This window comes from Nothobranchius furzeri, chromosome 6, assembly GCF_043380555.1.
Source record: "Nothobranchius furzeri strain GRZ-AD chromosome 6, NfurGRZ-RIMD1, whole genome shotgun sequence".
NCBI classification, from domain to species: domain Eukaryota; kingdom Metazoa; phylum Chordata; class Actinopteri; order Cyprinodontiformes; family Nothobranchiidae; genus Nothobranchius; species Nothobranchius furzeri.
This window is the reverse complement of record NC_091746.1, coordinates 51964003-51990415: the sequence shown is the minus strand read 5'-3', so window position 1 is coordinate 51990415 and position 26413 is coordinate 51964003. Positions and strand designations below refer to the sequence as shown.

The 26413-nt window shown below is 40.7% G+C and overlaps 3 protein-coding genes across 3 annotated transcripts; 2 read left to right on the top strand and 1 right to left on the bottom strand.

Annotated features, from left to right (window-relative positions):
• Window positions 1–1668: 1668 nt before the first annotated feature.
• Window positions 1669–5713, top strand: rhof (ras homolog family member F). Its single transcript, XM_015941515.3, has 5 exons — window positions 1669–1803; window positions 1969–2056; window positions 3218–3327; window positions 4505–4639; window positions 4766–5713. The coding sequence occupies exons 1-5, from the start codon at window positions 1669–1671 to the stop codon at window positions 4928–4930; spliced, it is 633 nt and encodes a 210-aa protein (XP_015797001.1). The 3' UTR covers window positions 4931–5713.
• tmem120b (transmembrane protein 120B) lies at window positions 5568–23521 on the bottom strand. The gene is made up of 12 exons (XM_015941503.3): window positions 23350–23521; window positions 21520–21638; window positions 19517–19633; window positions 19380–19439; window positions 19205–19300; window positions 19036–19125; window positions 18859–18924; window positions 18704–18765; window positions 16677–16769; window positions 16380–16444; window positions 16129–16197; window positions 5568–7133 (listed from the first exon to the last, which is right to left on the bottom strand). The coding sequence occupies exons 1-12, from the start codon at window positions 23410–23412 to the stop codon at window positions 7017–7019; spliced, it is 1017 nt and encodes a 338-aa protein (XP_015796989.3). The 5' UTR covers window positions 23413–23521; the 3' UTR covers window positions 5568–7016.
• Window positions 23522–23675: 154 nt separating this feature from the next.
• morn3 (MORN repeat containing 3) lies at window positions 23676–26287 on the top strand. The gene is made up of 6 exons (XM_015941526.3): window positions 23676–23805; window positions 24754–24919; window positions 25001–25158; window positions 25245–25401; window positions 25491–25675; window positions 26155–26287. The coding sequence occupies exons 2-6, from the start codon at window positions 24778–24780 to the stop codon at window positions 26239–26241; spliced, it is 729 nt and encodes a 242-aa protein (XP_015797012.1). The 5' UTR covers window positions 23676–23805; window positions 24754–24777; the 3' UTR covers window positions 26242–26287.
• Window positions 26288–26413: the final 126 nt, after the last annotated feature.

Here is a 26413-nt window from a genome sequence, read left to right as displayed (position 1 = left end):
AATATTCCACACAGGGGATTGGCCTCTCCGCGGGACAGCTGTCTTTCTGCACGGCGACAAAATATTTCAACAATTTGCTCTTTGTTTATTGATAAGCGAGGGGCTTTGTGGACACCCTGTAGGACAGATCCCATTTTCTCTACAGACTTTATGCAAATGTGAAGCTACGAGTTTCACTCTGTAAGTCAAACAAGCAGATTTTTATTTGTTAGAAATTGATCTTTTTTTTATAGCACAACACTGGGCTCGCCTCTGTGGACTCAAAGGGAGACAGACGATTTTTCATTCCTACTGATTTATTTATTGAGTCATCGGAAGCTTTGTCTTTTGTTCATTCTTTGGGTGTAGTCACTTTTTAAGGATTTCCCTTTTTACTCTTTTCTAGCTCTTAAACTTTCATGTGATTGATTTTAATGCCTCACATGATATGGTGACTTTACACTGTGTGCTCTCTCAATGTGTAAATAAATAGTGTCTTTGTTTTTATGGAGTCTGGGTTAAGTTGTATTTTGTCATTTATTTATTGAGCCTATGCTTAAAGCAGCAGTTTATATAAAAACACAAATGAGTATAATTTAGATGTAGCAATATAAATTTGTACATAGAAGATATAAAAAACTGTAAATATGTCCTATTTTAAGCAGAGCTAGCCATATCCTGTATGGTTAATTACCACCTTCTAGTAAAACTTGCCCCTAAAACGAAACCGGAGCTGATTTTAACATTCCTCTCTTATCACCAAGGTTAAACCATGATCACAAACCTTTTTTTATAAACAACATTATACCCTCGACACACCTCTCAGGCATCCATGTCCATTAATAGCTGCTTCTGGTTTTTCCTTGATCTTTAACAGAGCCATCACATCTGGAGTATGTTCAGCTGATCTCAGAGCAGCTTTCTAATCTTGAATTATTTATATTTAATTTACTGATTTATTTATCATTTGGTGTCAGATTAGATTTAATGAAATTACAGAGATGGGAGAGAGTACCAGGTTGGGTTCAGTGATGAATAAACAACTTCAATTCCAAGTTATGAAGCACTCTAATCTGAAGGTGGTATTGTTTTTAGATCTATAAGATGTAAAGCATCATTCAAACATTATGGGTTTCCATGGAAACACATTTCATGAGATCAGGTCCACACACGCTTTCATCAGAGCATCCCAGGTTGGACATTTATGACTTAACTCCATGTTTATTTCTAATTCAGCTGAATCCATGTCAGCTTGGCTGTTTTTTTCCCCACTCTCCCTTCCTCCCACACACCCACGCTCAGTCAGCAGAGGCAGTGCCTCAGTGTGTGAGCACACACACCCAGTGTGAAGTGAGTCAACGCTCACAGAAGAGGAAGTAAGGAACAGTCAGAATCAGTTGCTTCAGACGTGCAACGGCATGCAGAGCTCTCAGATCTGAGCTGGAGGATGGGACAGGAGAGGAGTGTAGAGGGTCTATTGGAAACAACGTCAGAGTGACAGGAACAGGAAGTGGTGAAGCACCGAGCTACCATGAGACCTGCCGGTTCCTCTGTCTTCAAGCCGCATCTGAATCATCTCAGCCGTTCCAAATGTAGATCAATCAGGTTTTAAAGATTTGATCAAAATCTGGAGGAAACAACAGCCCAGCTCTTCCTGGCACCTGCTGTCTGACCTGCTTGGAGGCAAATATGACCCAGAACGGCTCCGGACCCGTTAATGATAACGGAAAAAAGATAGAGGAATTGAAGTTTGTAATTGTAGGAGATGGAGGCTGTGGGAAAACATCTCTCCTCATGGTTTATGACAGAGGTGATTTTCCAGAGGTAAGAGGCGCTACCACGAGACTTAACACACCTTCTAAATTAATCTTTTAAACAGATAAATATTATTTCAACCCATTCTGATTCTAAACATGTATGAAAATGAAAGCAGGAATGTGATTTTTGTGATGAAAACTGAAGCGGAGGTCGTTCTGTGTGTCAAAACAGGAATATGCTCCATCAGTGTTTGAAAAGCATGCCAAAACCATCTCTGTTGGAGGGAAACAGATCAAACTTAACCTGTATGACACAGCTGGTAAGAGAAATACCACCTCCAGTTTGGCCTTTCAGTGCAACATGGTTAAAAACCACAAGAACCTAAAATTTAAAACATGAATGGTGCACAAACTGACCCAAAGTCTGAAAGAGATTGAAAATGTAAAACTTTCACTATAATTTAAGTTCTGCCACATCCTGACCTGTGAAAGTAGTTTTTCATCTCATAGTTCAGAGACTGACGAGGAAAATTCACAAAGATTGATGCTTAAGGTCAGAGTATGGTGGTTATTTTAAGAAAATGATCCATATTTCACTAACCAGACAGTATTAGCCATTGTTTAGGATTAATTTAGACTAAACATTTTGTTTCATCTAATTTATCAAATTATTTAAAACGAAATAGAATCGAGAAAAAATATCCAAATTCTTGCTTATTTTAAAAGATCAGAAAGCAAATTAAACTAAGTGTGATCTTGATTCATGGCAGCTTAGGTGAATTTTACTATATTTTTCTAATTATAAGTTACAATTATAATTATTTTTTATGTAGATAACACTTTATATTAAGGGTCCCTTTATTAACGTTACTTAGTGCATTAATAAACAAAGGGTCCCTTTATTGAAATTATCATTATTAACTATTAAATGTCCTTAAGGTTAGGGCAAAGGGCTGGAGGAGTGTCTGCTTAGCAATGCATTACTTAATATGGTTAAACAGTTGTTAGTACCTAATTTAATAGTTTATTAATGCTTAATAATGCACTAAGTAATGTTAATAAAGGGACCCTTATTGGAAAGTGTTACCTATACGTATAAATAACACATGAAATGATCAATGTTCAAATGATTGATCAAATTAATCACCAAATATAAACAGATTTTTTTTCTTCCATTGAAATATCTAAATGCTCATTTACAGATGCTTGTTAACATATGGCACATAATGAATAACAGGGTCATAACATTGAAGGTGTATGAGTAAGACGCATACTTTGGAGCTGCTGCTGTTCATCAGCAGAGAGGGAAGCTGCAGTCAGGATGTGGGTTTGCATGTTTATCTGCAGCCTCGTCACTCTCGTGTGTCTTTAAGCTGCAGCCATGAGTGGTTTGGTTTTAGCCCTGCTGCTTGTGTATCTCGTCTTCTACCTGCGTGCACGTTTTTCCTGATCTTTTTATTCATGTGCTTTTGACTCTTTAGGACAAGAAGATTACGACAGACTGAGGCCGCTTTCATACCAGGAAGCAAATGTGGTTCTGGTCTGCTTCGACGTCACCAACCCCACCAGCTTCGAGAATGTCTTGATAAAGGTACACGCCCCTGCAAAGTCACACACCTGACACAAAAGAGCGAGAGTGCCTCTTTCCGCCAAAGTGGAGTTTCAGGTTTGCATTTCGAGTGCAGTGGTAATGATTAACAGCCTGGTATGTTGGCTTTCTTTCACTTGTGATTAACTCAAGAAGAAAGGAGATTGTAAGGTTTGCAGAGTAAACAAAACAAAAAAAAAAGCGGTCAGATGGTCCACTCGAGCCTGAGCAGACACTGCATTTAAAAGGTGTGATTGACTGAAAAAACAGTTTTTACATTTTATTTCTGATTATATTCAGTCACTCAGAGTTTTTCATGCAGGCCGAACATGAAAATAGTCTCCTACACCTAATCCCTGGGTTAGCTTCTGATAGAAAATAGACGGTGAAACGCTACAATCCGAAAATCCTCACAGATCTATGCCACACTGTGAATTTGCATTCATGGCCTTGGCTCACGCCCACCCACGGGAAGGCTTTTTAAAAAATTTGCAGCGAGGAGAGAGAGCAGAGTGTCTTGATGATGGTGACTTTTCAACATGGCTGAATGCATTTTGTTAGCCAATCAGAAGCGAGGTGTATTCATATCATTAAAAATAATGAGTAATCGTGTTCTTTTCAGTCCACCTCTACACCAGCAAACTTCTGCATGTCAGAACAGGAGCATCATAGCTTTTTTGCTTTTAAAGAGCAAGTCACCCCCTACCAGAGTATTACTCCACTCCCACTTCCTGTTTGAAAAATGCACCAAATGCTGTTGCCTAGCAGATCGAGAGGGTGGACCCGCTAACAAATACACACACACACAGGCTCACGACAACATTGTGACATCATATGGTACCAGCTAACGTTCTAGCATACCTCTTAGCCAATAGCGATGGCAGATTTAAATTCAAATGCAGTGCAGAGTTTTTACCTGACAACGGCACAACACTGCCAGTTTTAGGCCGAAAATAAAAATTTGAACTAAAATGCACTAAAGTGCTAAACTATTGACTGCACGTGTCTGCAGCACGATTAGACACGCATTTATATAGTTTATCAGCAAAAAAAAAAAGTTGATTTGGGGGTGACTTGCTCTTTAAATGACTTATAAGGCATTGTTTAATACTAGAGAACATAGCAAATGTGTGGAATAAATCAGTAAACAAAACCTTTAAATCGTGTTTCAATTATCCAGTGGTACCCAGAGGTGAAGCACTTCTGCGGGGACACACCGGTGATCCTGATTGGCTGCAAGACTGACCTCAGAAAGGACAAAGAGTGCACGAGGAGGCTGAAAAGCCTGAATCTGGCCCCCATCACTTACATACAGGTAAGAAAAAAAAAGTACACCAACTAATCTATGAAGATAAACTTGTTCAGAGGTTCAGGGAGCAACCAAAATACTCCCAACCATATCCAGTGATGCAGCCTAAGACCTTGTTGTGTTTGGATGTAGGCCGAGAACACCCGGCAGGAGATGAACGCAGAGCTCTACCTCGAGTGTTCAGCTAAACAACAGGAGAACGTGGAAGACGTTTTCAGGGAAGCAACACAAAGAGCGCTGGCCTTCATTCGGAGGCAGAAGAATCGCAAGAGGAAGAAAAAATGTGTTGTTTTATGAAGATAAAGCTCCAGTTTCCCCACTGCTGTTCAGGATCACTTCTCTCATTTTGGAGAGGCTGGATGCCAAAAGCTCAGTGTTCTGGTCAGATGTGAAAATGACAGGATCAGAAGATCAGACTCAGAACTTTCAGGCCCCACTGAGGTGTCGCCCAGTCTTCCTTGAATGGTGCAATGCAAGAACTAATGACGCAAAAGGAAACATGATATGCTGCAGACAACATGTCAACTTCCTTTCAATGCAGTCATCTTTTATTAGTGTTAATTCAACTTTTTATATTGACAGCACATTGCACTGTTAATTACAGCAGGCTGTATTTCTGAAACATTTATTTATTGGAGAAAGTTGAATAAGTAGTTAGATTTTCTCATCTCTGGCAAAAAAGTAAAAAAAAAAAAAAAAAAACCTCAAACAAGCAAAAAAGTAAATAAAAAAAAAAAAACTCAAACAAGCAAAATACAAGTATTAAAACCCAGCTAGAGTTACGAACAAATCTGAACCTGCAGCTGGACTCTTAGCTTTACCAACAGCGCCCACTAGAGGCAGAAAGAGTACACTGGCTGCACAGCGGCAGTTCAAGTAAACCAGACTGTTTACCAATAAAATATACTTAAATATGATCTGAAAATGCACATGACACATTTGCATATCTGTTTTTATTGAGGCATGTTTTTGTAGTTAAACATTTGGACACAAAAAATGGCTTTGTGTTACTGACCCCTCATCCAGGTGCCTTATACAGTCATGAAATGAGATCACATGATTAAAAACATGGACGTCTTATTATTTTGTGTAGTCTGGAAGTTTTGACATTTAACGTTTTCTAGCAGCATGCTCCAATTTTCCCTCAGAGTGCAAACAAATGAAAAGAGCATGGCTGACAGGAATCAGCACTGATGAACGCTAGTTTACTGAACAAAACAGTATTTTGTTTTCTTTCTCAATAAGGCATTTAAGTCCTGAGTCTTGAGCAATCATGCATGTAAAAGGAGGTGAGAAAACTACAAAAATGAATACAAAGTTTTTATATTACAAAAAACTGTCATGTTGGCTGGATTTAGAAAAACAACCCAGGACGTTTTTGTGATCCTACGGTAACTTTCTCATTAGCAGCATTTTAGCATTTCTGCAACATTGTGTAACGAGATGGAAAGATAATCCAAGAATTTGCCTTAATATCTGAACTCTGTGATAAATTACGTTTATTTTGCAGGTTTTTGTTCACCAGATTAAAACCACCAGTGTAACGTGGTACTCAGTAATACTTTAGTGTATTAGTAACAACAGTTCACGTGAAAAGCTCATTGATCCTTAGAGGAAACAGATTTCTACATTTTTGTAAACATTTTGTAGTTTCTTTGACAGATAAACCCAACATGTATAGCTTTTTAATCTCTGCTGGTAGGAGAAAGACTGACAGGTTCCCTTATCATCCAAATTAAATGGAAAAACAACTTCCTCCGAGTCTAGACTGAAGTCAGTCATACTTGAATATCAGAATCAGCTGTGAACATTGTGGACCAGCATTTAACCTTTCTGAGTTAATATCTCCAGAAATCAGTTTGCAGTGAAATGACGTGACATTAGGACGTTAAAAGAAGAAGGAAGTTCATTAGATGAGGTGCAGCTGGAGCCAGTTGGATCACTACTACGTCACTGAAGTATGCACACTGCAGACGCCGTGTCTCAAAAGGCAAACTATGTTCTGCTACCTGTCCTCGTTTAACTGCATATGATCAGAACAGAAGCTTCTCTAAAGGCCATGCACTCTGACACAAACACAGAAGAAACAGATTCCCTCCACAATTTCTATAAGCAGGATAACAGACTGGTCGTAGTATTTGGTGATTATTCCCACTGTTCCCACCTCATAGCAACATCAAGTCATTAGAAAGTAGGAGCATGTTTGCAGGAGACTTTGGCTAGACGCAGCTGCTCACTGATGTCACTGAAGACGGAGATGAACTGTGGTTTCAGCTCTGTCGTCTCACGGATCATTCTGTGGTCGGCCCATCAAGCAATTGTGCGTGTTTGATTCATAATTACTGGCCTTCTGGAGCATCACAGACGTCTCGTTGAGGTATTCTCAGTCACTCTTTTGCACGCTCTCATCATTTTTTAGAATTTTTTGGTGGACAACTTTTAAAGTTGTGAGGAAATTTCCCAGGAAGAGGACGAGAAAGGTCAGTGCTAGCATCAACACCTGTCAGAAAAGAGAGAAAAGGCACATTTTAATAGGGGAAAAAGATTTCCTTACAGTGGACAAACACTGGTTATTAAAAGACCAAGTTCACTGAGAAACCATTTTCAACTTGTTTTTGAAATAGGATTGGTCACCAAGTTTGACATGCAGGCTGAACGTTAAAATGGTCTTCTACCCAATTTCTGTATTAGCCGCTGACAGAGAATAGATGAGGGGGGTTAATGCTCGGATTAGAAAAGCCACACAGATGTTTATGTATTTAGAAGACGCTTTTGTCCAAAGCGACTTACAAGTGATAATCGGCATGTTGCCCTTGAGGCTAACAACAACAATAACAACAACAACAACTTGACATCAATCATGGAGAGGAGGGAACAAGGAGTGGACAGTAGAGAGGGGGGATGTGCGCAGGGAGGGTGCTAGTATAGAAGATGCTCTCTGAAGAGCAGGGTCTTCAGGAGTTTCTTGAAAATTGAAAAGGAAGCCGCTGTTTTGGTAGTGCTTGGTTGGTCATTCCACATTTGTGGAATGATGCATGAGAAGAGTCTGGATTGTCGTGAGCGTGGTGTAGGCACTGCTAGCCGACGATACTGTGATGACCGGAGCGGCCGGGCCGAGACGTAAGCCTTTGCAAGAGGATTCAGGTAGATGGGAGCCATACCATCTTGGACTTTGTATGCTAGTCTTAGCAATTTGAATTTGATGTGTGCTGCTAGCGGTAGCCAGTGGAGCTCAATGAACAGAGGGGTGACATGTGCTCTTTTTGGCTGATTGAAGACCAGACGCGCCGCTGCGTTCTGGACCATTTGAAGAGGTCTCACAGTACAGCCTGGAAGGCCAGTTAGAAGGGCATTGCAGTAATCGAGGCGGGAGAGGACTGTAGATTGCACCAGGAGCTGGGTGGCATGTTGTGCTAGGTATGGTCTGATCTTTCATTAGTTATACAGCGCAAAGCGGCATGAACGAGCAACAGAGGTAACATGATCTTTAAATGTCAGGTGTTCATCAATCACAACACCCAGATTTCGAACTGCCTTTGAAGGAGCCAGAGATAGGAAGTCATTTTGGATTGAGATATTGTGCTGCATGGATGGTTTTGCTGGCATGACAAGTAGTTCAGTTTTAGAGAGGTTGAGTTGGAGATGGTGGGATTTAATCCCTTTTGATATGTCAGAGAGACAGTTTGGTATTCGTGCAGAGACAGTGTGGTCGTCCGGTGGAAATGACAGAGCTGGGTGTCATCTGCATAGTAGTAGTAGGAGAAGCCATGTGATTGAATGATCTCGCCCAGTGAGGTGGTGTATATGGCAAAGAGAAGAGGTCCTAGTACAGAGCCTTGGTGGACTTTCTGTGGCAAGATGGTGCACGGTAGGATTGTCCAAGCCAAGATACACTGTATGATCGTCCTGTGAGGTACGATTCAAACCAGGCGTGTGCTTCCTCTGTGATGCCCATGCTAGAGAGTGTGGACAAAAGGAAGCTATGCTTGACAGTGTCAAATGCAGCTGATAAGTCGAGCAGGATAAGCACTGAGGATTTGGCAGTCACTCTAGCTTCTTTTAAGGATTCTGTCACTGCTAACAGAGCAGTTTCAGTGGAATGGCCCTTTTTGATCCCAGATTGGTAAGAGTCAAGCAGACAATTTTGTGAGAGGTATTCTGTGATCTGCTTGAAAGCCACCCTTTCAATGATTTTGGACAGAAAAGGGAGGAGAGAGATAGGTCGGTAGTTCTCCACATGATTTGGAGGAAGAGATGGCTTTTTTAGCAGCGGTTTAACCTGAGCATGCTTGAGAGAGGTGGGAAATGTACCAAATGTCAGTGAAGCGTTGATCACATGTGTGACTGCTGCGGCTACAGTAGGAGCAATAGCTTGGAGCAGCCTAGTCGGAATGGGGTCAAGTGGGCATGTAGCAGGGCGGCTGCACGTGAGAAGCTTGGACACATAGTTCTCAGTGAGAGGGGAAAAAAGAGGAAAATGAAGCAGTGGGGCTTGAGATGGTTGGGCAAGAAGGAGTTTGAGGTAGCGAATGTTCAGGAGTGGCCAGTTGAGTAAACTGTTTGCTTATAGCTGCCACTTTGTCAGTGAACAATGAGGCGAAGGTGTCAGCTGATAGATTGTTGGTAGGAGGTGGAGACGGAGGGTTGAGCAGAGTTTTGAATGTCGAAAATAGTTTCTGAGAGTCAGTAGAGCTGAGAATTTTGTCAGTGTAGAAAACTTTCTTTGCATCAGTGACGCTGGCAGAGAATGAGGACAGTAAATCATGAAATTTCAATTGATCACCAGGATCTTTTGTTTTGCGCCATTTCCGTTCCGCAGCTCTAAGACTGGTGCATAGAGACCGGAGGGTATCATTTAGCCAAGGGTGCGACTGAGAGGATCTAGCAGGTCTAGTGGCTAAAGGGCACAAGTTGTTAAGACAAGAGCAGAGTGTGGAGCAGAGTGACTCGGTGGCATCATTCACTTCATAAGCAGAGAATGTGCTGGGAAATGGAAGAGTGGAGGCAACAAGAGAGCGGTTGGGTGCCAGATTGCGGCGGAATGAGACCATTGGGGAGGAAGCAGTGGACCTCCCTTGTAGAGTCGTGCTGAAATGGATGAAGTAATGATCGGAAAGATGCAGCGGTGTGACGGAAATTGTGTCTATGGCACAGTTTTTGGTGAAAATGAGGTCAAGTGCTTTTCCAGCTTTGTGATTTGGAGGACTTTGTACTAGTTTTAGATCAAATGACATTAGTGACAGGAAGCCTGATGAGCTGGGATTGTCCAGGTGAATATTCACGTCTCCAAGGACCATCGTGGGACAGTCGTGCTCACGAATGGAGGAGAGCAGGGTGTCAAGTTCATCAAGAAAGTCTACGAGTTGACCTGGTTGGCGATATATGGCGACCAAAAATAATTTTTTTGGTACAGTTACCATGGCATGGTATTCAAAGGAGTTGTATTTAGTGATGGGTAGCAATTGACTATATCCATTTGTTGGAAATTAACATGTCCGTTCCACCACCACGGCCAGATGCACGAGAAGTGTGGGAGAAAGTGTGGTTAATTGAGAGGGCAGATGGGGTAGCATTGTCACATGGTTTGATCCAGGTCTCAGTGAGAGCCAGTGCATCGAGTGACAGGTGGTTTGCATATGCGGTAATGAAGTCTGCTTTGTTTACAGCTGATTGGCAGTTCCAAAGTCCCATAGACAGGTGGGTGTTTTCGGGGGGAGTTGGTTTTAGCGAGCAGAGGTTTTGAAGGTTGCGAAAGCAGTTTGCTGTGTGTGACCCTCCTCTGAAGCCAGTGATCACAGGTATAGGATAATGGCAAATTTTGCAAGGTGTCAGTGGAGGAGCATCTGGGTCGAGTTTGTTTGCTCTGTGTACCTGCTCTGTGGACACGCGCAGGTAGACACGTATGTCTTTACCCCGGAGTGTCTTCACACCGGAGGGGCTGAGACACAAGGGCTGACGCTTCAGTTATGCCACCAAACTTATGCTGTGCTACTAGTTGGAAACAGGTGTTCATGCAGCAGCTGATTGCAACAGTTGAGACCTAGATCACCGGATGAGTGTTTTCAGAGAGGAGAGAAACAGCTTGTTCACAGCCCCTGATTGCACTTATTGTTTTCAGTTGGCCCAAACCGGAGCTACTAGACATCAGGATTACCCACAGATGGGTTTCCTTCTCTTTCCCAATGGGAAATAGTGCAAAGCAAAAGTTTAAGAAGACAAAAACAAGCACTACAGACAGTCAAGGCCCTTCGGTGCAGATTCAAGTCTGAACGAGACAGATCTACGTCACATTGATAATTACCACCCATCTTGGCTTAGCCTGGTCTGCCAGACTCCTCCTCTGTTTAAAACTGAAAGAGAAAGGGTCTGGGAACTCTCCTATTCAAATAACCCCACCCCCCGAGAATTCTAACCGAGCCAATCAGCGCCGAGTAGTGTACGTCCAAGGACGGATTATAATATGGGTAAACTGGGAACAGGCCCAGGGGCCCACAGCCACAAGGGGGCCCACGCAAGCAGTAGTCTTTTTTTTTGTGCAGCAGTCTTAACGTTGGAGAAAAATATTGACAAATAATTAAAATTGTGCCCACATTTTCTAAGTTAACACACATTTCTTTTAATAACGGTAGTTTTTGCATCTTTACTGCCTTCTTCCCCCCTCTCCCCCCTCCCCCTGCGCAGCGGCCGCAAACTCACTGATGCGCCTGCAGCCTCTCAGAGTTCCTGCTGCTCTAAACCTTGAAAGAATCATTTCATTTTCTGTTTCTCACTTCTGATTACCTTCAATGGTGTCTGTTTGTTGCAACCACCAGGTACAAAAACAAACTTGTTTTTATTTGACTATTTTTCTGTCCTGCCTGTTTATTATCTTCCTGCATCTCCTCTCAATCCTAAAGAGAAACTGCTACCTGGCTTCATATATATTCACCTTATAAGTTACCTTTGAACTGCAGATAAAAAAGATCTACCGACCGCAAAAATAGCGAAGTGCGCAGCGCACTGGCCGCACCGGTGAGGTGAAATCACCGGAGGATGAAACAGGTTATGCGCTCCGCAGCAGTAAAATGTATCAGACACAAATAAAAGACAGAAAACATAAAAGGATATGAGCCGACATAAACGATTGCATGTTAAATATGTTTGAGATGGCGACACTGAGAATGTTACTGTGGCCGTTCTCAGGATGCATCTGTCTGGAGCGCGTGAACGATCAGAGCTCTGCGCCTTTCTCAGCTCTAAATAATCCCAGCAGAATCCACATGAATAATGTAATATAAATAGAACCAGGATCGTTTACGGGCTAAAAAATAGTCTACAGTCCATCTTCCCTAATGTGTTTGTGGCCCTGCAGATTTTTCCAACTCTACCTGCACTTCTTATATGTACCTCTCAACGTAGGACTCTTTCATAAGGGTACCGCACCATCAGCTACGCCAGCCCAGACAAGAGCAGAGAAAATAGAGACAGAATAGAGGATGAATGGATGATTGAAATCTTTATTTCGAACATTATAATAAGAATAAAAATAACTATAATAATACTAATAATAATATCAGTCACTGTAGACATTAAAAAATAAAATCACACAAAAATTAAATTATCATATTCTGTTCGAAAAGGAGTAGGAGGAAGCTAGTGCTTATTAAACTCTAAACCCCTTTTCCCATTTATTCAAAATCAAAAGGAACAATGTCGTTTTCCCAATTCATCATAAATTTTCTATATTCATCTACAGTCAAATGGCCCATTTACACCATTACATACAAAATAGTTCCACATACCTTTTCCATTTATCCATCACACACAGCGATTAACATTCCCTACTACACATACTTACAACAAGGATAATTCTGTCTGGATGTGGATGGAGATTACATTTTACAGCAGCCTGATCATCATTTAAATACATATTCACCTGGCTTCTAGTCCCCGCTATCACCATTATTTTAATTGGTGCGTTTGTGTGTGTGTTTTCCACTTCAAACACTGGTCTAACCAACCAGACCAGCGTGTCCAGTAACATATTAATGTTACAGTTAAACAATTTCACTTCACGTAGGCTAGGAACATTTCACCTACCGTGGCCCGACCGCTTCTGCTCCACATAAACTTTGTGCGTGATCAAATGTCTCTACAGGTGCTTTCTGAGCTGAAGAGGCTATTCTGCCTCAGACTGGACGCATCATGCGTCTCCATATTTGAGATGGGAACAAGTGCTATTCAGCCAAAGTTTCATATTCAGAGAACATTTTTCCAAGTGACTCATCCCTCAGAGACCGGGTTTCCAGACCGCTTCAGTGGGAGGAAATCTTACCGCATCTCTGTAGTTCTGCGCTGTGAACCCCTCTACAGATCTTCAGCCCACTGTCCACCGTGTGCGCTCCGAGCCGCGCTGAGCACAGTGTCCAGTATAAAGCTCTGATGTTCTGATGGGAATCATTTCTTGATTGATTTAGTTACCTCCGCGATGTGCGTAACGATTAAAATGTCAGCTCATCTGTGTGCGCATCAGTATGTGTCGGGGTAATTCTTTCAAAACAACCAATATCCTTGAGTTTATCCGTCAAAATAAGCAGTCAAATGGAAATATCTGTAACCGGCCATTTTACTGTTTTGCCTTCCTGTGAAGATTGTTGCAAAGAGAAACAATTAAAACTTGATTAACCCCAGAGCCACGCGCACTGCGCTGTACTTCATGACTGTAAATGAGGGGGAAAAAAACGATTTAATCTGATCCTTTTCTTACATTTTCAACATGGTTTAATGTAAAAATTTCATCGAGTACAAACTTTAGTTACAACAATCTAACGAGACAGAGCCTGGATTTGTATTCTGAAAATTTTAAACATGTTTAAAACGGAGACATGCGTGACACGTCTAAAGTTTGCACCTGCTCCGCTATTATGGAAATTAAACTAACAAGATGAATAACATAAAATTATTTTAGGCACAGACAACATCCCCCCACACTTTTGAAAATCTTGCAACGCGCCTGCTACCAGTTACAAATTGTGAAGAACGATTTTCACAAATGGCAAGAAAAAGCAAGCACATTGTGCCCAGGGGCCCCTGCACTGATAATCTGGCCCTGCGTACGTCACACACCATAACGCAGAGTTTGTCATAAACACGGCGACTGAAGTGGAGTTCGCTGCGGCTCTTTCCTCTGTTCTAAATGACTTGGACACGTCTTTAAAACCAAAACAAGTAGAAGCGCTAAAAGCCTTTCTGCTAAAGAAAGATGCTTGCGCTGTCGCCAGACACCATTTTTGACCACAGCTAAAAAACTACAGCGACACTCAGTTTCTCATAAACAACAAAGACAGCAGAATTACACAGAGGACGAGTCTGACAGGCCAGGCTAATCTTGGCTGGTGATGGGGAAGGCTGTTGTTGATTTAGCATCCAGGAGAGAGCAGCGCACATCTCTGCTACTAGAAGCTAACTGTTACCATTAGCAACTCCCCAACATGGCAGAAGACAGGCTTGTGTTATTTGAAAAACATCAATAGTCACGTTTACATGCGCACATTTAATCGGATTGAATGCCCAATCAGATCAAAAATTCTGCATGTAAACATGTCAATCGGAATGTTCTGATCCAATTTGGCCCGTCTAATTGAGAGAAGTTGTTTTGTCCGATCCTCATTCCGATTGACATGCATGTACACAGCCATTCGGATTGTTGGGGGTAAAACAATGCCCACTGTGCATGTGTACAACAGCTAGCAAGCCTCCCTGCTGTCATTTAGACTGCCTGACTAAAATAATGACGACCTAATTAACGAGCGACGGCTTTTAAATTTGATGGCAAGCGTCCCCGTTTCAGTGCCATCTAATCCAGAACTTGCATTTTGTGGAAGTAAAATAAAATCCGATTATTGTACAAATCATTCGACAAGTATGTTCAAATCTGTAGTGGAAACATGCTGATTCATTGCAGGATTTGCAGCACAGATCCCCGTTTCTGTGAACGTAGCAGCTGTTTCTGCAGCAGGTGGATAGAGACGTGCTCATAGAGAAGACCGGGTAACATCAGTTAAACAGACCTGGTTTGAGTTTAAGGAGGCTGATGTTCAGTAGAAAAACATCCTCAGTTAAATATTCTGGGTGACTATCTGTGTAAAAGCCTGTTAACGCAGATGACCTGAGATGCGGTTCGTTTATTAACACATGATGAACACATGCTTCCAAACTTCCTGAACATCTCCTGTTATTTAGTTTGAACCATTTTTCTCAAAAGTTTTAGCTGACTGACCCCCACCACTACCCACCCCCACAGCGCTGCGCCCAGCCGTCACATCAAACTCGCGGAGCAGCAGATCAAGAGGCAGAGACAAGGATAACCCTCCCTTATTAATATTGTCAGCAATAAAACACAGCAAAGCATAAACCTGCAGTTATTCACTGAATAAAACAACTTCTGCGAGCAAAATAAAAACAAAAAATTGATCAAATGAATCAGGAAAGCAGGAAGAATGTTTTTTTTTTCAGTTTTTACATTTTTCATTTCATTTCATGACGTTTTACTTTTATTTTCTCTCCAGGAAAGACAACTCTGTGCATGCCCAACCTATTTAATCTAATTAAATAATTGGTGCATATAACCTCACGGTATGATCAGATCATTCAGCCAGTGTGCATGTAAACAGCCATTCAAATATAACATGAATTTAGTTTGAAACATCCAGAAGATTTGAATTGGATTGGGGAAATTTGTTGCAGATAGAAGAATCGTGTTATCAGAGGTGGGATGTCAGGAAACAAAGACTCTAAATCCTGCCGTGTTCTGCTCCTCTCTGTAATGGCTAACCATTATTTCCTGGAACAAGAGTACCAGAGCTTTTTTTCTCCACAGAGATCGATTCACAAGACGTTAATTCATACTAGAGACCACTGCAGATGTATTGAAAAAATGCGTGAACTTGGTCTTTAATAAATCTGTTGTGGTCTCTAGTATACATGTGAGCTGAAAAAAACAAACAAACAAACAAAAAAAAAGGCTGACGCTCCTGTTTTGGGGAGTAAAAGTTAGCCACAACGGGGGAAGCAGAACACAGGATTTGGACTCAGTTTCCTCATCTTCAGACAGCTCACCTCTGATTGGCTAAGAACAACTCAACTCTACCACAACGTCTGTTCACTCTGCAGCATTGCTGTTTTTCAAATAACTAAAGCCCGAGTGTGTTCTGCCATGTGGTGGATATGCTAATGCTAATGATTAGCTTCTACTAAGAGAGGCATGTTCTGCTCTCCTGGATGCTAAACCAACAGCCTTCCCCGTCTCCAGCCAAGAAGGTTAAGTCCAAGAATGCAAGTGTGGCGTCGATCAGACAGGCTTTTCTAATCTGAGCGTTTTCCCGTCTATTCTCTAATCGACGGCTAATGTAGGAAATAAGGATAGAAGACTATTTTCACATTCAAATATAACATACGTTCCTCAGTGACGCTCACATAACCAAACTTTTATATTAAAACTACAGAATGATTCTTACCTGCCACTCTTTACAGTCCTCATGTCTTGCCAAGGAGAACAAGGTCACAGAGTTGTATAGCTGCCAAAACTGCAAACACAAAGGAAGCATAGACATTCAGGTCTGCATATGGAGGTGGCACAAAGATGATGTTCATTTCAATATTTCTCTAAAAATTTCACTTTTTAACACAAGCAAACATAAATGTGTAAATATTTTGTCACACGGTCCGCCTGTCTTAAAAGTAGAGAAATCAGAACGATCTGACTTACGTGGCCAAAAAACAGGAAGGGCAAGAGAAAAGTGAGGCCTCTCCACATCCAGGACTGAAATCCCTCTGCATAACAACACACAGCTGCAATTAAGGCAACGGGATACTACACAAGCTGTCCCTGCACAACCATTTGAGACCAGAGGTCTTTAAGAGCGGTTTAAAGTTACACTTGCATCCTAAAAACAGACTGTCTCAATTCTTCACCTTTACTCCAATTTTCCAGACGTGGCGCTGCAGATGGCTCAAGAGTTCAAATGATTAGGATGACTGGCACTGAAAATAGTGTTCAACTCACCCACGGTGAGGTCCAGCTGATTCCTCTCCCCTAAAGCTCGTAGTCTGTACAAGCAGCCGCTCTGGTAGTAATACTGAAGGAACTGAACAAAGCCTGAAGGAAAAAAAAAGATAAATGATCAGGTAGAATAAGATTTCACTGATAAGGAGAACATCTTAAATAGAAGAAATCAGTTTTATTAAAAGAGAGAACATTCTGATTCATTTGCAGAAATATTCTATGAATTTAGTTTGAAACATCCAGAAGAAACACGTTTGTCCTGAGATAATGACATCCAAATGTGGACTTAAGGTGCTGCAGGAGGCGTTGTCCATTATATTGCTTCACATAATGATGGCAACCAATAAATTAAATGACTTGTCTAAAAATCTTTAAAATCACCTCTGAAATGTACTACCTTGGAAAAAAACTCATCCGGTCACTGTGAACATTATTGTTAATGCTGCAATAGCAAATCTACAGAACTAGGTTTTGTTTGCAAAGTCACGGAGCACTCACCCCTTCCCTCGGGTACCTTCCCTGAGGTTTGAATGGAAATCCGTATTGAAAGAGGAAACAAGATTGTGCTGAAAACCATTCACTGTTTCATCTCCAATCATCTTTTGTTGTCCGTTACTTCAAATGGGGCTTTCTTTTTGGAGCCTCTGGTAATCCAAAAGGGTTCAAATGAAGGCAACTGGACTTTGGTTTCTTGAAGACGTTTCGCTTCTCATCTGAGGAGCTTTGTCTATTCTCTGGTACTTTTCCTAAAGTTGAAGTGGTAGCAGCCGCTAATTACCTTCAACTAAGTGGATTACTCCACTCTCAGTACTAAGAGCGAGTGCTGCCAACTGACACTTTTTGGTAGTGACTAACCATGTGATGGCATAAAGTCCTTTTAGGAGTCAGAAAACGCCACCTCTCAGTGTTTAGATTGAGTTCTCTGCATTTTAACTTATTTACTTAATTTGAGTTACTTTACATTTTACTGTGGATTTGTATTTACAGATTGAAGTTTATTGTATTAAGTATTTTAGAGTTTATTCTTGTCACCTCTGTTGCTGTTATCTATTTGGCTTAATGGCAAATCATTTCAGACTGCTGGCAACACTGAGTATGGATGTTATTAACCAGATGACAACAGCCACAAAAGTTAAAGTCTCATGTTCTCCTCCTGGTCTTTTGGCTGATACACCATCGTGTGGACAGCTAAACCTAAACGAATCAGTCCTAACGGACTCCTCCAGAACCTTCGTGATGAATGGAGGACCCACAGAAAAGCAGCGGTTCGGCGGGATCCACAACCGAATGGTCCAATGGTTGTTTTGGGTCCGAGGCGTGTTACTGGCAATGGTTTTTAGGCAAATGCAAGAAAACCACTTTTTCTATTGTTTTTTAATCTCCACAGTTTATTAATAGCTATAATATGTTAGAAGGTAGTTAAGAGGCATGAATTAAATGTTTTAAGCTAGCTTGTTTCCTAAATTTTCTATAACAGCTTTAATGTTTGCACCCTGATCCATCCATCCATCAACCTGCCCTCTGACCATCCCGCACTCCTCTGAGCGATCATCATGCACCGCTATGGGTACAAAGTGTGTGTTCTCAGCTTGGAGCAGCTGAACAGGACATGAAGCCAGAGATGGGTTAGCTTTGGAAACGGACAACATGTTCTGTTCCATTTAAACCTCGAGTTCGTTTTGAACTGGACTTCGACAGTGAAGAAGGGGAAAACTGGTCTTTAAAGAAGCCAATCAAAAGTAGGAGTTACACTTCAAAACTGATCATGTAAAACTCCTCCCAAATAACCGTGCCTACTAGCAATCAGGTAGACTCTGATTATCTAATTTTATGATTAACTAATCAAAAGCTGAGTCTGAAGAGCTTTTGTTTTACTTCTTATCAAATTTAGCATTTATTTTTATTTCTAGTCAGCTAAAATAAGACACTTGTGAAACAGAATCTGGCAGGATGAAGGGTTGTGAAGACATTTAGTTTGCAGTTCTGGATCAGAGATCACACAGCCTCTACCGGAATAACGAACTTACTCTGATAAATGGAGAAAGCCAGGAACTGGCTCCGAAACATCTGATACATTAGCCCCTCTGGCCTGTGACAAGAACAAAAAAGGTAAAGAAAACAAAATGGAACAAAGGGGACCGCCGACATGCTGCATGTTCTGATGAGTTAGAATTTCTCTCACCAAGTAAGCATGACACCTGACAGAAAGGTGGACACATAATGGTGGGAAACCCACCAACCTTTGATCCTGAAGCAAGAGGAACAAGCAATATTTTCAAAATAAAATCTGATTTTAGTTACATTCTGACAATTATGAATCCAACAATTTATATTGAGCCAACTGACTGGTGTCACACACCTGGACCCGTTAGTGACGAGGATGCTTTCTCTGATAGTCAGCGTGCAGTAATACCACACCAGCAGAAAGTTGAAGATTTCATCAGTGACTCTAAAAATTAAAAGTAGGAGAAAGTGAATAAAAAACAAACAGTTAAAGACTAAAACTTCCAAAGAGGCCGTTATCTCACCGACAGTTGAGAAAGAAGAGGCAGGTTATAGCTCCAAACATCAGGATTATTGTCAGACAAAGCTTGAACTTCTCATACTCGTCTTTATAGGCAAACCTGTGTAAGAGAGACAGGTGACTGCTGACAGTCTAAATGCAGCGTTTTAAGCTGCCTCTGGGCTAAATGCATCACATACTTCGCCTGGTTGCTGAGAAGCGTCACGTTCACGTTACCCAGGACCAAACTCAGATACAGTCTGAAAGTGATCATGAACGGTGATTAAACACTTGCCAACACTAGTCAGAACACGAGTGAATATACACATGACCGTACCCGTTTTTCTTTGGTAAATATGCTTCCATGTCAAAGAAAGCGTGCTCCCGCTCTTTGATTTGTGTTTTAATGTCTGTTATTAGTTTCAGCTCTTTCTCGTCACATGACTGCGCACACCTGCAGAGGAGATCAAATATTTACTAACTGGAGAATGAAAAATGTCATCGAATATAAACGATCTACTAAAAGTGAGGAACACTCATTTAATCAATACATCTGCAGTGGTCTCTAGTAGGAATGAATGACTTGCAAGTCGTTCTCGTGGGGCAAAGAACACTGGTGCACCATTTCCAGGAACTAGAAGTGACCCACATCACAGCTGAGCTACAGATGGCTGGATTTGGAGTCTTATTTCCTGATATTTGAACATCTCGCCTCAGATCGACCAACAGCAACGCGGCTCATCTGACTTGCCATGTTGACGTTTTATCGCCACAAATAACAAGCTTGGAGGAGTTTTTCGGTGTGGTGAAGTTGCTAATGCTAACAGTTAGCTTCTACTAGCCGAGATATGCTCAGCTCTCTTGGACGCCAAACCAACAACAGCCTTCCCCGTTGTGAGTCAAGATGGAAAAGTTCAAGAACGTAAGTGACAGTGTGAGGCTTTTCAAATCCTAAAGTTTCACCATCTATTTTCTATCAGAAACTAATGCAGAAGATATGCTGACTCAAGTCTGTCCTGAAGGCCTACTTCTATCATTTAGCTTTTGATCAGTGACCAAGCTTTTATTGTTTTTTATGTTTTTATTGTGACTTTTTTTTTACTCTAGTTGTTTCTTTTAAATTTTTAGGTTATCACATTTATCTCTTATATGATCTTCAACTTGTTTTTATCTTGGGGGTTTTCCTTTTTATTACTACTATACAGCACTTTGGTCAGCTGTCATGCTATTTTAAAATGTGCTTTATAAATAAACTTGGTATGGTAAGATAGGTGTAGGAGACTATTTTCATGTTCAGCCTGCACGAAAGTCACAGTGACCGATTATAATCAGAAATATTCATAAAAAAAATTTTCCTAGAGTTCCTCATCTTTAACCTATTATACTTGACCAAAACCTTTATCATGACATGCACACCTTTAATGCTGCTGTTTCTGAGCATCTGCACCAGCTCAGTGGCCTAGTGGTAGAGGGTCTGCCCTGGGACTGGAAGATCAGAGTTCAAAACTATCCAGGTCATACGACAGACTTTAGTAATGGGACCCAATGTCACCCTGCTTGACATCAATTAGCTTTAAGGGGTTGGATTGGGGGGTTTAAATCTCCAAATAGTTCCCGAGCACAGCCAACTGGGATGGGTCAAATGCAGAGATGAAATTCACCATTGTGATGATGACTAATGGGGCTTTAACTTTATTTTTGGAAAAAGAAGATGGCATTTTTTTGGTTGCCGTTTCAGTCGACAGAGAGACGCACGCGCGCGCACACACACACGTTGTGAGGACCATCATTGACTTACATTCATTTTAATGGCTGGATTGTGCCTAACCCTAACCGGTCTGTTCCTAACCCCAACTAAAACTAAACTCATTCACTGCCAGCCGTTTCCTGATCAGAAAAGCCCTTCACTGCTAGCGTTTTCACTGTTTTCATTTTAAGAGTCACAGAACGTTGCACTCTAGGATGATGTCAACGTCAAAACTATCAAAACAAATCAGGAAGAATGCACGATTCGAGCGTTATCGGTTCTTTCATAATCTGCTTTTCCGGTTCACGCCTCACTTTTTATTTTATTTTATTTTTTTACAGTGAGGACCAGCAAAATGTCACCACTTTGGTAGTAATGTCTTCAGTTTTCAGGTAAAAAGCTTGACGCCTGAGGAAGTTTGCAGCCGCAAACGAAACGTAGCGGGAAAACAGGTAAACAAAACTGCTCTGTGTTTTAAAAAAATAACTACAGCATGGAATTGGAGAAGTAACCCATTTACTAGTTGTTGAAGTTTATCCATTAGACAAGTCCATTTTACTTAAATGTCTGTCCTATGGGTGGGGGGTACTCACTTGTTCAATGTAAACCTCAGGTCTTTCAGGCATTTCCTTTGTTTACTGATGGCGCTGCTGCATGTTGCCTGAAGATTGGTGAGTTCCTCAAGTTTGTGTCTGTATAATTTATGAGATTCCTAGAAATGAAACAAATACAGGTGAGGTCAGACAGAATAGATCAAGTTTTATAGAAATAGGAAAATAGATTTTTGGGCAGTTTCTTGTGAGCACTGAAAACTACACAATCAGATATTATTTGACCTCTGAGAGCCAATCAGTCCTAACGCTTTATAAAAAATGTGAGATAAATATTCCAAAGTCGTCTTGTTTTTTCATTTGTTTGATTTAAGTATATTTTTAGGTCACTAAACAAAAACACCAAGAACTTAATAAAATCTTGTTATTAAATGATATTAAGTAAAATCTTTCAAGATGGGCAGTCAGAATACATAAACATGTCTAAAAATTAAAAAACATGAGCTGCACAAATTTAGATCATTTTAAAACAGGAAAAGGTCAAATTTCTCATGAAAATTATCTAAATTTAATGTCCGAATAGAACAATATTTTTTCCCTAGCCACCTTCCACATGAGTTTAGATCACAAAACAAGACAAAGAAAAGCAATCGCTCATTTAATAGAAACCTCTAATGCCATTTTACCACCAAAAGAAACCAGATCCTCATCATTCAACAGTGAGAGGTAAGTGTTTGTATGGCCTGTGCGTTATATCATATGACCGTTATCTCACATCAGTAGAGCTGAAGTGCACATGATAAATTAAAAGGGTTTCAGGAGTGTAAACAAGTTCAATGGTGGCCCAGAGGTGCAACAAAACCAACAAATAAATAAGACAACATATCAGAAAACATTGTTTAAAGTACAAGATTATGTGCATCGACATAAAAATCAAGTTCATGGCAACAAGCCAATTCCCCACCTCGATGACACAGTTTCAAAGAATTTCTGCATATAGCAGCAATTCCTCGAATCTTGCAAATTGGGTAGTTAGTGTGTGCAGTTGTGCTTTTTTCCCTTCAGTATTACTCACACGATCGTCCTCTTTTTCTCTGTACTTTTAACGTCAACTTGATGTCGTTGTGTTTTTTCCTCATCTTGATGTACTTTTGAGCCACTGATTGTATTTTTCAAACCTACATATCTCAGAACTGACAGTGGCCAGGAAATCAACAGATTTAGCAGAAGACATTATGAAAACTTCCGTTTTGTCATCACATCTTAAGGATTTTATATATATATATATATATATATATATATATATATATAATATATATATATAATATTAAACATCTAAGCCATCCACAGACTTTAACGTAGTTGTTGCTCCAAGTTGTTTCCAGATGGTCAACTACAGCTAAAAGGTGAGCTAGCCTCTTTACTAAAGATAGAGGATGACTTTGGTGGCTACTAAGTAGTTTATTGATGCAAAGGAATTGAGACAAGACCACCCTAGGACCTTCACATAACCTCGATAGCAATTGTGCAACCCACAGCACCATGTCACTGAGTTCTTGCTCTACTGTAGCTGCTTCTCGGTGGAAACCACAAAAAGGACGAGACGTCTGCTGCTAACATTAGCTACAACAACACAATCATGGTAGTCTACTCAAAGATGATAAAAACACACCAAAACACGGTTTATAGCGCAGGCATTTGAACTAACAGTAGGTGTTGGGTCAACGCTGCGTTTCAAACAAACAGCCGAATACGAATGGTGAAGAAACAGCCAAACTACTAGAAGCCGCTACTGCATCTGTCAGTGTCATCCACCATACGCTGCTGCCTGAAGAAACACCCACCAAACACTCATTAAAGGCTTCCTGTCACCTGTAATTGTTGATATTCCTTGTCAATGTCATTCCATTCTGCCTGGAAATGTTGCCTGGACATTGTGGTTCACTAGAGGGAGTTACGAAGAGGACGCTTCACAAGGTTCCTCGCTCCTCGACTCTTCCCCAAGCGGGCTCGCGCTCCGTCCGTCCCACTCAGAGGCGTTTTAATTGTACTGCTTGGCGCATGCGCACTTCCACCAGTCAGCTAAACGTTTATGATCTGATGGTGAACCCGCATAAAGTAAACAAACGCGCAAATAATAAACAAAAACAAAAATTTTCTCAGGCATCGGCAGCACCGTTTCTTCAGTTTCATTTCTTTTACTGATTCAATGTTTACAAAGTTTTGATTAAAGCCACACCAATCACAGCAGGCGTTACTGTTGCTAGGATACAACAAAACTGTTTTCTCAGCTTTAGATCAATCGGCATATATGGATCAAGAGGAAAGGTTAGACAAGTCTTCATTCTTCGGTAGCCCAATGGCGTTAGTTTATGTGCAGACTATTTAAGTGGGTCATCTGCGTGGACGCATCTCTAAGGCATCCTTCTTTTCAAGCTAAAAATTCGTTTTTGAGTGTATTTTCTGTCAACAAGCCGTTAAAGATCTGTTAAAAATAGATGTTTACACACGTATGTACGTACAGCTCATTTTCTAGTTTCAGTAAAAATACTTTTGTTTAGGCAAAGGCTATGTGTCCAAACTTTTCAAAACCAAAATAAAATCCTCAAGTTAAAAATCCTTGCATGCAGCAAAAATGTGATTTATTTAAAAGAAAAAGTAAAAAAAAAAACAATACATAAAATACTGCTCAAAATGGGCTGTATTTGTGGCAACTTTTAGAGATGCCACAAACACTCGCAAAACAAACTGGAAGGTTGTCACGTTCTAACATTAACTTTACTGTTTTGACAGTATAATTTTCACATTCTTACAACATGTTATCATGTTTGTGCAATATAAATGTCCCATTCATACAATATAATATGTACTGTATATTGTAAGAATGTGACATTATATTCTCCAAACGTGGTAAATATGCACAGACTTGAACATGCTATGGTAAGAACATGATAGTGTATTGTACAAACATGAACGTTAGATTGTTGGATCAATAAAATTATGATGTCTTAACGTGATATCACTCTAATTTTATTTTGCGAGGGTTGCAGCTCTACGCTTCAAACATATTAGTAAAAATGAACATGACATCTTCAGCATGCTGGAGAAACAAATCCTACAGTTCAAGAAATGAAATTTGGGCCACACAAAATCATTCTCGTGGCCTCAAATGGCCCCCGGGCCATGCTTTTGTTATACTTGCTGTAATGAGATTTATTATTTGTTTAATGACTGAAAATCAACTAATATCTTTTCATGATTTATTTTCTTACACAGAACGTCACCACACCTCCCCAAGTGATGCCAAATTACAAACTAACTAAGAAAACTTCAGTCTCAAGACTGAAAGAGATGAAATCACAGAAATGTGTACTTCGACACACAGTTTTCTCAGTCAACGGAAATCAATACAATGGAGAGTGGCTCAACAACAAGAAGCATGGTTGGATTTTTCTTTCTTTATTTGTTGAAAAACCATCATGTAAATTGAAAACTTTTATATTGTCCTGTGTTGTTTTTCAAGGCAAGGGAATTCAGGTGTGGAAACAAGCTGGTGCCATCTATGATGGGGAATGGAAATTTGGAAAACGTAATGGATACGGAACCTATAGCGTGTTACTCCTAAAATCAAAGGAGTATGTGAGGAAGTACGCTGGTGAATGGAAAAATGGGAAGAAGCATGTAAATGTCTCACAGTCTGTTACAACACACAAATCTAACATGAACACACGCTCTGTTTAGTATACTTTCGCTCTATGTCTTTTCAGGGTTATGGGGTGTATTTTTACAACAACTCGGCAGTCTATGATGGAGAGTGGAGTGAGGACCAACGTAGTGGTAAGGGAACGATGCACTATGAGAATGGCGACATCTATGTGGGAGAGTGGCAGATGGATAAAAGTCATGGGCAAGGACACTTATTCTGTAAGAGAATGTTGCTATACATACCTTTGATAAAAAATGAGCAGTTATTTGCACTCCCCCAATGAAAACATTTCCATCTTCTGTTGAAGCTAATGGAAAACTGTACGAAGGCACCTGGGAAGATGGCAAGATGAACGGCGACGGGAAGTTGTACTATTCTGAAAAAGGTCTGCTTTATGAAGGCTTTTGGGTTGATGGAGAAGCAAAATGTGGCACCATGATGGACTTTAGAAGGGACAAAGCCCCAGCACCACCGAAGTATCCATTTCCAAAGGTACGAGACCAAAGAATTCCCTTAATTTCTGCACCTATTTTGTAACATCAAAAGGCAAACAGACTGCATGGCGGCGCGGTCGGTAGCACTGTAGCCTTGCAGAAGAAGCTCACAGGTTCCAATCCAAGCTGAGGTCTTTCTGTGCACACTTAGCGTGTTCTGCACATGCATGTGTAGGTTTCCCACCACAGATCAAAAACATGCACATTAGCTCAACTGAAAACTTGAAATGGCCTCTTTGTTGTAAGTGAGTGTGTGACTGGTTGCCTGTCTCATTTGTCCCTGCGTGTCCCTGTGATGGAGTTGTGGACAGTCCAGGGTGGCCCCTGCCTTCCAACGGGTTATTACTTGAGTTAGGCACCAGCTCCCTGCAACCCTAATAAGGAATAAGCAGTTCACATAAAGGATGGATGAAAAACTATCCCTTTTCAAATGCCACCCTAATTTTTCAAACACTAATTTCTTTCCTCCCTTTCAAGCTACACTTGAAGGACGTGGAATCGGTTTTAAGGGAAGCCAAATCAGCCTGCCTGGATCACTGCTGTCAACAATCATCAAGAGGATAAACAAGTTTGTGCTTCATCAAAAATAAATAAATGCCAAAAAAATTAACGATGCATTCAGCATACTTCTTTTCTGTAACCCTGTAATCTGCTAATTTGAAAAGTAGAAATTAACATGTTTATTCTATCTGTTACTACTGTTAATATTTGAAATTACCTCATTAGTAACGTGAAC